The sequence below is a fragment of the Hermetia illucens genome, chromosome 2 (assembly GCF_905115235.1).
Source record: "Hermetia illucens chromosome 2, iHerIll2.2.curated.20191125, whole genome shotgun sequence".
Taxonomy (NCBI): domain Eukaryota; kingdom Metazoa; phylum Arthropoda; class Insecta; order Diptera; family Stratiomyidae; genus Hermetia; species Hermetia illucens.
In genome coordinates, this window is record NC_051850.1 from 26,994,485 (window position 1) to 27,007,195 (window position 12,711).

The window sequence follows — 12,711 nt, forward strand, 5'->3', positions numbered from 1 at the left end:
ACTCTAAAATGATTCCTAGGCCTCTCTGGATTAGTGCTGGGAAAATGTCATCTACTCCGGGAGATTTCAGTGGTTTAGCTAGCTTCTGAGCATATCTCTTTTGCTAGTTCGCAGTTAACCTTTCTTCCCCTTTTATTCGTTGTTGGGGTATCAGGCAGAATGTTGTCGCCTGCTACCGTAGGGTAGAACCCCGGGAAATGAGTTCTGAGAAGCAGGTGTACCCTGTCCTCCTCATTTTGGGTAAGTGTCCCATCTGCCCCGTCTTTGGCTAAAGCCTTGTGAAGCCTGGTTGCTTCAGTGATCTGTTCGATCCCTTCACAAAATTCCCTGAAGCTGTTCCGTTTTGCTTCCCTGATCTCCACGCTATACGTAGTCAGTGCATTTTTGTGCCTCTACCAGTCCCCGGTTTGTTTTGCCCGGTTGAACGTTTCGCAACGCTGGTTGAGCTCCATACATTCCCTGTACGCTTTCCTCCTTCTGAGGTGTTGGTGGTGGTTTTCAGAATGTCTTCTCCGCCTTTTTTTGGAGACGGTTTAGCGGTTGAAACCAAATTTGGTAGAAAGGTGGGAACTGTGAACGCTCACGTATACATCCTTTTACGTTGAATTTAAGGAGGGTCCCCATACATGCAAAAGGGGGATGCAATTTTTTTTTCATCAAATATAGTCATGTGCAGTATCAAATTAAAGGTCTCGGTTAGTACTTTTCGAAGCTGGTCTTAGTTTTGACATTTGTTGGAAAGGTGGGGAGTGCGGGGGATTGAAACTGATAATTGCTTTAAAGGGGCCATTCTCAGAAACAGCTGAAAAATCTGGAAAAATCAGGGGGCTGCCACTATATGGTGCCTGGGCTCCGAAGTACCTTCCAAATAAAGTTAATAATAGTATCTTACTATAATTTTTAGCAATTGGCTACAAAACCCACCTTAAGTTCGTACTAGCACCACGAGAGCATGATCTTACCAAGTTTGGTGGAAATCGCACTATTACTAACAAAGTTACAATACATCAAAGTTGTTGCTTTTGCGCAAATTCAAGACCATGAATGTCAATATCATCCGAAAGTGGATACTCTCACATAATATGTGCATATATTACGTGCTACGCACTAAGAAATACGCAAAATCTTTCGTAGCTGAAGTCTGCAGCTTCAGGTTTCCCGACTTGTTTAACTATGCTTTACTCGAAATTGCTTGTCACACTTTACTTCAGGTTACCAAATGAAATTTTACAGAGTGGCATAACAAGTATTATATTGTACTAAAAGCATATTTTAACTGATCGATAGGGTGCACGAATACGAATTTTGTTTTAACTTAAGCAAGAAATCTCATTCCTGTTAATGCAACAGTAATCGCAGCTAATATTTCGCATTGTTAGACAATTGCAGATATTGAAAGCAATAAAATTTGTGTATTTCATCTGATATATTTAGTGCTAATTTCAAATAATATCCGAAAAATTCGTAAAATGTTTAGTGTACGAATACGGATTTTGCATAGTGTACATACAATTCCTTTTCACCCTTTCTCAGCACTTATGTGTTTCTTACGACGGTGTTCGGATTTCAATTTTCCCCACTGTACGAGTATGTATATTAATATATACTCGCATCAATATACTGCTTTTTTAGTCAAAATAGTAGATTCATCTGCTCTTTTAACATAATCGTTGAAAAACGTATTTATTTATTATAATTTTTCAACCTTAGAAGTCTGTTAACCCAAGAATACGTCATTACTTCTTGTTCCAATTGTGCTTCCGTTCCATTTCCATACTTGACGGACGCAACAGCTGTTCTGTCAAACGTGTTTGTTTTGATGTAGCTCCAGACGATGGATTCAACTGCGGAACCGGAGAAACCAATTTATTTAACGTATTTAAATGGAACAGGATTTTGTTTTAATGTCGATGGTAAGTTTACACTCATTTGTGTTTATTGGAAACGTTGTCAGTGATGGTGTTTTCCAGATTACATGAAGATTCGAACAGAATTCAGAGTCGTCGGTAGCTTAGTTGGGACGTGCAATATTCGCGGATGGACACCGGATGTAAATGGTAACAACTCTAATTTTATATTTTCGGGATAGTTATATTTCGATCTTAACTAGAAACCTAGCGTTATCCGTGAAAATTTTTGAGATAATTCGCAGCATAGAAAATTCCGATCTATACTATCTTGTGCTTGGCTAAAGTCACTCGTAGTGTTCTTCATTTTAACACCTATTTAACTGAGAATATTAAAAAAAGCGGCATCTACAGGATGTCTTGCGAATATTGCCCATGTTCCTCGTAGGGCGAACCAAACGGCTAGTCAACACTAGAAACAAGGAACATTTAAAGGAAGCTGAGCTTATAAAACGGGGCAGGAAAAAACATATCAATTCAGCAATCGCACGGAATATTGTAGAACATGACCAAAAAATCGAGAGGGTAGTACTCAAAGAGGTCAAACGCAATAACTTGGACCCTTGTGAGAGTTTCTTCATTGCACTGGTTGAATACACAGTGAATCATTTTGCATCGTTAGCTTCCGTGGCTGTGTGTTTAACACCCTTTTTCAAATTTATTATGGCAACTTCCTCGCCGATTTATGGTACTCTGTGTGCCATTTGTAAGTAGCCGGAATCTATTCGCTCCAAATTTTTAGACTGCGATGGGTACTGTGGAGCGACCTTCCACGCCAAATGTTTGGGTATTCCCTCTGCGTTTATAGATATTCGCGCAAAATTTTCACCGAACGTTACCTATCGTTGTGCTGCGGTACTACGCTATATGATGCAATTCAGCTGCTGCATGAAAACACGGCAACTTTCTGCCCCGACAAACTGCTACTTCATCGAGTACCAGCGTAGCCTTAGCTTCTGAGATGCCGCTGACTAGCTCTGCTTATACCATGCCGGCGACTGCGGCCAACAATACTGGCGCCATACGTAAGTCGCCCCGGTCGACTAATTCTCTGCTTCTATCTGCCATGCACTATTCCAGTGCGTCTATAAAAGGTTGTACCAACCCGACGACGTCCGCTAGCCAACTGAAAAATCGGCCTTCATCCGAGGAACATGTTTCCCACTCAGCATCGGATGTGCTACGCACTTCTGGCGATTGTCTGCATTAGCACCACCACACGCTTCCTCCTGTGTATCATTGACGCCCGCCACCGCTGACTCGCAGGCCTTTACGACTTCATGCCGCCCGAGCGGCCCCCAATTGAACGTTGCCTCCCTGCCGAAACAGCTGTTCGTGTCAAGGCTAGCGTACTCCACCACGTCCGATGAAATTCTGGCCTATATCAGAAGCAAAACCAACTCAACTTTGTCACCTCTTTCATGTGTGAAGCTGATGAAGGATGGCTCTCCTGACCGAGTAATAGATTCCTTCAAAGTAACATATCCCCACGACTTCGATGCTATCGTCCAATCTTCATTTTGGCCACGGGGGGTCTTCGTCAAGCCCGTCAATTTCCGGCCCACCCGCCTGCCTCGCCGAACTTCAATGATTAGGACAACTATACACTCTTTTATCAAAATGTAAGGGGTCTAAGGACCAAGCTGTCGGATGACAGAATTTTAGATTCTGAGCTCCTCGAAGGTTACTCTGTCTTTCGTTTTGATAGAGACTGCGCTGCACTTGGCAAGACAACTGGCGGGGGAGCCCTAATAGCTGTTAAGTCCCCTCTGCGTGCCGAAATTATCTTTTCCTCCTCCTCCTACGATTCTGTCACCGTACGTGTCTTTCCGCCAAACGTATGTCCCTTTATCATATCGTGTGTATATTTTCCCTGTCTAAGCCCACCTTCTCTGTACGAGGATTTCTTCGGCAGATTATCAGAGGTCCTAATCGTTTTGTTTCCCTCACTTCCTTTCATCCTCTGTGGCAACTTTAATCTTCCTATGCTCTCGTTCCCTCATTCCCTAATAACTCGACCCACCTTTCCCTTCTTCTAATCACTTTAATGTACACCTGTGGCGACCTCCATTTTAATCTTTCTAGAAATCACTGAAGTTGACAAAAAACCACGTCAAAAACAGACTGCGAGGAAGAAGTTCCTTCTTTTTTTCAAATCTCTACGTTCTTCGGTCAAATCCTTAATACGCTAGTCCACAAACTAATATTTGGCCAGTTTGGAAGACTCACTAAAGCGCAGAAACCTGGAACCTGATGCAGCCTGCCCCGCATCGCCTACCATTCCCCTTCTTACCCCTGTACTTGTCGAGTACCTCATTGGCAAACTTCATGCCAATGTCGGACCTGGCTACGATGGTCTTCCAAACCTCTTTTTGTTGGAAACTGGTAAGTCCATCTCCCTTCTCCTATCTCTTATTTTCAACAAAAGCCTCGAAGAGAATCGTTTTTCCGGCTTGTGGAAAGAGGCTCTCATCATCTCTATACAGAAAAGTGGCGATCGTACGCTTGCCGAAAATTACCATCCCATTTCCCTCGTCTCCTCCTGATCTAAAATCCTGGAGAGATATGTCAGCGACTGGTTGTCCGCCCAATTTGATCAACACATAGTGAAAGAGCAACATGGCTTCGTTAAACGTAGGTCCACTGCCTCCAACCTGCTTGACTTTAGCAACTTTGTCGCCAAATGTCTAAATTCACGGCAAGAAGTGCATACCATCTACACTGACTTCGCTAAAGCCTTCGACACTGTAAATCACAAGATACTTCTATCCAAACTCTCGTCTCTAAACGTTCCCATGCCACTTGTTTTATGACTTGCCTCTTACCTTTCCAATCGATCCGCGTCTCTTTTGATAGCTGTACTTCCCGCTCCTTCTCCCCGTCCTCTGGCGTCCCACAGGGATCTATTCTGGGTCCTTTGTTATTTTTATTTTTTACTAACGACCTTCCTCCCCTCCTTACTTGTCCCTATTTGCTCTATGCAGAGGACTTTAAGCTGTTTTCCGCTCTATCGTCGCCTATGGACTGTGTTTCCCTTCAACCTAACCTGGACACTCTGGTTTGTTGGTGCTCGACTAATGGTTTAGCGCTAAACGTCAGAAAGTGTCACTCTATTTGCTACTCCCTAAAATCCTCACCCACTTCTTTCTCCTACTCTCTTAACGGGCATCCCTTATCCTGCTTAAATTCACTCAAGTCCTCGGAGTCACTATCGACAATAAGCTCCGCTTTGGCATCCATTGGCTTGCTGGGCCTGGGTTCTATAGTGGACGTGATATACGTGACACTTTAGCCAGAAGAGTTGCACAGGAAGTTAATGAGAACTATACTCTGCGTGGAGATCATGGTCAAATTGAGCTCGGAAAATAGTTTTCACAGAATACCGAGTGGGTTACCTGGGTGGACGACGAAAGCTTTTGGGGGGATATGGCGCTCGGGTCTGATTATGCCTGAATGGCCAGAGAAAAAGTCACCCCGGGAAGCATTCGATGCTACTATACCCAGAAGGTGATTGCTCCGCAGTAGAAAAACGAAATTGTATTTTTGCGAGCCGCATATTTTCGGACAAAAAGGTTTCATTAGAGGCTCAGAGGAAAACCTGATAGTGACGATCGGCAGGAGATACATAAGCAACTGTGAGGAGGCTAGGGGCCAGACGAAAAAGTAATGACAAAGTGCGCGCCTTCTAACTCGAATTGTTGCCACTCTGCTTCCTTACCACCAAGAGAGCGAAAGGCAAACGGTTGTACAGCTCAACGAGTACATAAATAAATAGGTGGCAGAATCAGCGACAATAATGCCCCGTGCCGTTAATACAGCTTTGAAATTAGCACCTCCGAGACGTATCTAAAGGAAGAAATTTCCATGCTTAGTGGAAAAAGGAAAAGTTGATGTTGCTTCCTTAACTCAATAAGCAAGATGTTGAATTCAGTAGAAGATGGCTGAGTTTTGGTGGCTGCTGCGGTGTGTTGATACTGGATGTCAAAAATTATTTAAATTTGTCAACTGGAACCGAATTGTAGACGCATTGCCTGATATTGGTGTTCCTGGATATTTGGTGGACCTGGTTGATCATTACCTCTGAGAGAGGACTCCCTAGTACGGGACGGATGAGGGTCCCAAAGAATGCATCGTCACAGCAGCGGTACCATAGGACTCCCTGCTGTAAAATGTCATGTATAATGGGGTACTTTGTTTTTTCCGTCTCAGTAGAGGCTACTATTGCCGGCTTTGCCGATTACCTGGCTAGGTCTATGCTGGAAATGCAAGGCTGGTCCTGGTGGATGTAAAAACGGAAGCGGTCTTAAGAACAACACCGAAAAAACAGAAGTCTGTGAACATTCAACATTCAGCACCTATATTATGCGCGTTAAAAGTCAACTAGGGCCGCCACACCACTTCCAAAGAGTGAAACATATTGATTCTAGTGGGAGTGGTACAATCAATTTTGCTTTACGCGTCATCGCGTCGGAGGTGCTTGCATACTCTCAGAAAAAAAAAACAGGTGAATTCGGCAGCGCTTTTAGAACTATATGAGATCAAGCAGTACTGATGGTGTCGTGGTTGGTTCACGCCAGAGAGAAGAAATCTGAACCAAGCGCTGGGAAGGATCGTGAGCCAGGGGACTATATTTGCGGAGATATTGAGGCTTACGGTTTCCTCCGCAGTTGTAAAAATACAGGATGAACTACTGAAGAAAGTAAGGAGGAGGAAAACCCGAAAGACCAGAAGCACGACTGCTTAAATGCAAACTACCCCGCGAAGTAATATCTAAAGGATGGTCTTGCGGATACCCGTTGGTTTTTAGTGCGAATCTCACATGCGCCTGCTCTAGCTCAGGCATTTGAGCGGCTTAGCTGGAATAAAAGTGTCTTTTTAAGATTTGTATCCCTCCGTGTACGAACACGAAAAAATGCAATACCTTTATTTCTACAATCGTGAGCCATTGCACCGCGTCTTTGGTGGCTTCCTCGCATTCAGAATTGTAAATAGCAAATGATGCTGTGGTACGCGAAGTATGTTAACTTCGATGCGAAGTTTACCATTGACTGAACCCATCCACTTTAAATTTCGGCCTTCAGAGCCTTTCTCTCCCACCAAACGGATAGTTTTTTGTGTGACACTTTCTCATAATAGAGGGAGGTTATCGGATTTATTTTTTATTAGGACAGCTTCATTGTTGTGATATGAAAGCTTGATTAAATATGACCCCTTAACTGCTCCTCAAACTGAACATCGTTAATTTTTGAACTTATTAAATGTCTCCGTAATTCAAGGTTTACCTGCCGAGTTCAATGGCTACGAAACACAACTTCTCATTGAAAAAGGATTCGCTCATTTAGTTAGTAAGGATTCACTAAACCACGCACCGAATAACGAAGAGCGGAAGAATTATCAGGAATTGTTGGAGAAGCGGATCAACGAACAAGAAACATTACTCAAAACTGAAAAATTGAGAGAGTCTGAGAAAAATATAGAAAAGATATTAGCGGGAAAGCGGAAAAAGATGCTTAAATCAGGAATTAAGCAGCAAGGTGCGTACTTGGAAATCCCTCAAATAATGGAAGATTACAACTTGGTTCTTTTAGATATAAATCTGACTCCTGCCATAGTTTTGAATGAAATTGCGGAAAACCTGTCGTTCGATAAGCAAAACGCCTTGCTTGACATTCCATGCGAACATCCATTCGATCACGGTAATAACTCTTATTCTGAAGATTTCCTGATGGTGTTTTTTCATGAATAAACCAATTTAGTATTTTAATCATTTACAGAAGGGACCATTGTGAAACTTCCCAGAGATAAATCTTTAAAATATCAAGTATTCCTAGACCTTTGGGAGAGAGGAATGTTTGTGACGTCCGGTGAGGCATTCGGAGCTGATTTTATTGCTTATCCCGGAGATCCTATGATGTTTCATGCATCTCACATTGTCATCGTTATGAATGGAACAGAAATTTCAAAAACTGATCTGATAACAAAGGGGCGGCTAGCGGTAACCGTGAATAAGATTTGCATTTTTGCTTATAGTGTTAATGATGAAAGCATGCATGAAAGTGAAGAAAGTGATTGTAGACCTAAAATAAGATATCAAACGCTTCATTGGGAGGGATGCAAAGACAACGCGAAGAAAACGTAATAAAAATAGTTATGCAAGGGAATGTGATTCTTTTATTAAAAAATGTCGTCTCCATTTGACCGTTGGGAGTAGAAACAAGTCGGGAAACCGGAAGGTTGACGCTTCAGGTAAGAAAGGTTTTGTGTATTTCTTTTATAAAGGCAGCATCTTGTTTTTTTTCAGATTTTTCAGTTTCTGAGAATGGCCCAATTAAATAAATGACCACTTTCAGCCCCCGCACTCCCCGCCTTTCCAACGAATGTCAAGGCTAAGACCAGCTTCGGTAGTAACGGAGACCTTTCATTTGATACCCCACATAATTATATTTGGTTAAAAAAATGTACACCTCCCTTTTGCATGTATAGAGACCTCCTCTTAAATTTGACGTAAAAGGATGTAACTCACTGTATGCGTGAGCGTTCATAGTTCTAACATTCCCACCAAATTCGATGTCAATCGCTGCAACAGTCTCCGAGAAAAATGCGTGTGACGGACAGAGACAGACAGACTTGTGAGGACTGGCCAGATCAGGCGCGACCCCAGCTGGCGAATTGATGTTTAAATACGTGTTCATGCACTTTTCTTTTCTGACTATGCATGGGCTAGTGTTTGGTCATCTCTGGTGCGTGGACTAAGAATACCCAGAACAAAACCACCATGGAAGACGAGCGAAGAAGGAAACTTACGGTGCAGGGGTTCGGAACCTCAGTACCGGCGGTTTTTGGGAGTGAGCAAGCGGGCTCCCGGTCGTCAATATCCCTCGACTGCAGTGCCTCGGTGGTGGACAACTTAGTGAAAAAGACGAGGATCCTATAAATAATCAGCAGGCGCCTAAGAGAAAAAAAGGCGGACAGGACATTCTGAAAACCAGCACTAACAGCTCAGCAGGAGGAAAGTGTACAGCGAATGTAGGAAAGTCGACCAGCGTTGCGAAGCCCAAGACGAATGAAACGATGGATGGATTAAAGTTACCAATAAAAAAGCGAAACAAAAAGCAAAAATGCGATTGTTATCTCCAGTAAGGGCAATCTGTCCTACGCCGAGACGCTCAGAAAGGTCAAAGCAGATCCCGACCTAAAAGATCTGAGCGGAAATGTGAACCGAATCCGAAGAACCCAGAAAGGGGACCTCATGTTCGAACTGAAAAGATCCAGCGTCGACAAAACTGATGACTTTCGCATTCAGGTGAAAAACTCACTTGGGGAGAATGCCGCAGTGCGTGCCCAAAAGCATGAGATCTATATACAAAGTAAGGATCTCGATGGAGTGACATCGAAAGGAAAAATTTGTATTGCTCTGAAGGAGCAATTCAGGTTGGAAGAACTTGCCGAGGAGTTTGTTGTAAGTTTACGAAAAGCCTATGGCGGTACTGAAACGGCCACAATACGAGTACCAGCGGAGGTGGCACAGAAGTTGTTGGCGGCAGGAAAAGTTCGGATTGAATGGGTTGTCTGCCGTTTAAGACAACAAACTTCACTAAAGAGGTGCTTTAAATGCCGCATGTTTAGGCACTTTGCGAAGGTATGCACCAGCAGCATTGATCGATCCGATCGATGCAGATAGTGTGGGGAGAAGGGCCATATTGACAGGCAGTGCAATAGGGTCCCCAAATGCCTATTGTGTGACGTGAAAGAGGCACAGGATAACCGGAAAAATGTCCGGAATTTAGGAAGGCGCTCACTGCAATGAGAAAACGAGGTTTATTCAAATAAACCTTAATCATCGCTCAGGATTTACTTGAGCAGACGACGTTCGAATCTGAGATGGAAATTGCCATCATAAGTGAGCCGTACAGAAACCGTCACGGTGGCATATGGGTCACAGATTCGACTGGTAGAGCGGCGGTATGGGCTTGCGGTCGACAGGCCATACAATGTACTGCAAGTCAGGCAGCCAGTGACTTTGTGTGGGCGAAAATAAGTGGTATATATGCATACACCGTCTCACCAAGTTTGACACTGTCTGAATTCGAGGAAATGCTTGATAATCTTGTTCTCGACGCAAGGAGACGAAGTTCAAAGGTGATTGCTGGTGATTTCAACGCTTGGGCCCTTGAGTGGGGTAGCAGAGAATCAAATGCCAAGGGGCGCAACTTATTAGAAGCTTTTGCGTAGATGGACATAGTTTCGGTTAACGAAGGGGCTGTGAACATCTTTCAGAAAGGGGGGTCAGGTTCGGTTGTAGACCTGATCTTTGTCAGCCCTGCGCTGGCGCGTGGTATATCCTAGTGCGTTACCGAACGATACACCCACAGGGATCACCAGGCAATCTTCTTTGAGACATGTATCCAGCCACAGGACAAAGACCCATCATACTCGAAAACGAGAAAGATTTCAGGCTGGTCTGAAAAAACTTTGGATGAACAGACCTTCGTAGAGGTGTGGTTAGATCAACTTGCTAAAGCAGGCGCTTCTACGGAAAGAGCCGTCCATGTGGCCCAATGCAGAGCATATGACGCATCCATGCCTAGGAGGTGCTCATTCCTCAGAGCGCGTCTATAAGGCAGACCGCAAAACCTTCAAGCTCGTCATCCAGCAAAGCAAGAGGAAATGCTTTAAGGAGCTCTGCTGAGAAGCCGACGTAAACCCATAGGGGGTGCCTACAGAATCGTGATGGGACGATTCAGATTCTATTCATCTCCGCAGATTACGTGTCCTACCTTCTTGCTGAAAATCATCCAGGGGTTATTCCTCCAGCAAGAGGAGAGCACCGACACATTCCAACCACCTCTGAATGTGACGGAAATTCCGCCAGTCACCAGAGACGAGCTGTTGGATATCTGCGGTAGAATAGGAGACAATAAAGCGCCGGGACTGGACCGAGTACTGGATAAAGTCCTTAAACTTGCCGTGAAATCCAGACCGGCCATGTTCGCTGAGTTGTTCGAAGCGTGCATGACCGAGAGAATATTTCCAGCGGCATGGAAGCGGCAGAAGTTGGTACTTCTGCCGAATCCTGGTAAACCTCCAGGTGAATCATCTTCATACCGACCCATATGTCTTTTGGACACTGTGGGGAAAATGTTAGAGCGGATCATTCCAGTCGTCGAGAGCCAAGGGGGGACTTCTAGATAGTTCCGTAAACCCAGATCAACCATTGATCGCATCTAGTTGGTTACTGGCTTGGCCGAAAATGCAATCCACGGAAAAGGTAGTACCAGCAAATATGGCGTGGTAGTAACCCTGGATGTGAAAAATGCATTCAATTCGGCCAATTGGAATTTAATACGCAAATCCCTAGCGAAGGTTGGAATTCCCTCCTATCTCGCTGCAATTGTCGATAGTTATTTAACTGAAAGGAGGCTCTGGTATGACACCGATGACGGCCCCCAGGAGTACGTTGTCTCCGCAGGTGTCCCGCAGAGTTCCGTATTGGGCCCACTACTGTGTGGAACATCATGCACAATGATGTACTTAATTTTCCCCTTCCGAGGAAAGCCACAGTGGTGGGTTACGCTGACCACATAGCGCTGGTCGTTGTCGCAAAGCATCTCGAAGATGCTGAGTTATACTCAAGCGAGGCAATCAGTCCTGTTGAAAATTGCCTAAGAACTCTGGTCTAACACTTGTGGAGGAAAAAACAGAAGCGGTCCTCATCACTAAGCCAAGTCGACCATCAAATACGTGGGGGTGGTGATAGGCAGGAAGCTCAACTATAAGCAACATTTTTGCGGCAAATCATGAACTGCAAGTATGGCCCTGGCAAGGATGATGCCGAATGTGGGAGGGCCACGGTATACCTCTAGGTTGCTTATAGCCAGGGTGGTAACCTCGATCATGCTCTATGCAACCCCAGTTTGGAGAGAGGCATTACGGATGTCAGGGAACGCTGCAAACTGAGTTCAGTCTACAGGAGGACTGCCCTGAGGGTATGCTCTCCTTTCCGGACTGTCTCAGATGATGCAGCATTTGTCATCTCTGGAATGATGCGAAACCAATCTCTTCCTTATTGCAGACGAAGAATGCTGAGAGGGAGAGATCCATAAATAGATGACAAGAGCGGTGGGAACGCTCGGGAAAGGGTCGGTGGACTCACAGGCTCATTCCTGCCATCAAGGAGTGGTTGGAGAGACGACACGGTGAGATTAATTATAATCTCACTCAGTTTCTCACGGGGCATGGGGGATATCGCCAATACCTGCACAGGTTTAAATTGAAGACCTCACCCGACTGTCCGAATTGCGATGGAGTCCCAGAGGACCCAAAGCATGTATTCTTCCACTGTCCGAGATTTTTGAAAGAAAGGGGGATTCTGGAGGAGGCTCTAGGAGAGGGGCTGGTACCAAAAAATCTGGTGTCGTAAATGCTTGCACATCAAGAGAATTGGGATGCGGTCAACCCCATGATCGTATCTATCCAAAATAAACTGCGAAAGGCAGAGGAGAGGAGAAAAACGCAGTCACGTGCGCCGCATGTAGAAGAAAGGTGACTAAGCTAGAACGAGCTGACTCCGCCCCGTGATGTAATTCCTTATGGTGGTTCCGCGGGGCAGGGAGGGAATCGGGGGTGGTTTTAGTGGGTAAAAATCCCACACGCTGGTGTGTCCAGATCAATTTCTTTTGAAGATTTCCACCTCCTCCTAAAAAAAAAAAACGGACAGAAAGACAGACAGACATTGAACCGATTTTAATTTGCAAACAAAACCTTAAAAAGGAAGGATCCGCCAAAATATCGGACAATGCTGGAG

The 12,711-nt window shown here is 44.6% G+C and overlaps 1 protein-coding gene across 1 annotated transcript; it reads left to right on the forward strand.

The window, feature by feature from the left end:
* Positions 1–1,813: 1,813 nt before the first annotated feature.
* LOC119649175 (probable tRNA-splicing endonuclease subunit sen34) lies at positions 1,814–8,068 on the forward strand. The gene is made up of 5 exons (XM_038051203.1): positions 1,814–1,913; positions 1,971–2,057; positions 7,184–7,441; positions 7,496–7,603; positions 7,682–8,068. The coding sequence occupies exons 1-5, from the start codon at positions 1,835–1,837 to the stop codon at positions 8,044–8,046; spliced, it is 897 nt and encodes a 298-aa protein (XP_037907131.1). The 5' UTR covers positions 1,814–1,834; the 3' UTR covers positions 8,047–8,068.
* Positions 8,069–12,711: the final 4,643 nt, after the last annotated feature.

What these genes read in the sequence shown, in the direction of transcription:
- LOC119649175 (XM_038051203.1), top strand. Translation starts at nt 1,835, where the DNA reads ATGGATTCAACTGCGGAACCGGAGAAACCAATTTATTTAACGTATTTA. An exon ending in ATTTTGTTTTAATGTCGATG is followed by an intron (nt 1,914 to 1,970) that starts GTAAGTTTACAC and finishes GGTGTTTTCCAG; the next exon opens with ATTACATGAAGATTCGAACA. An exon ending in ATCAGGAATTAAGCAGCAAG is followed by an intron (nt 7,442 to 7,495) that starts GTGCGTACTTGG and finishes TGGTTCTTTTAG; the next exon opens with ATATAAATCTGACTCCTGCC.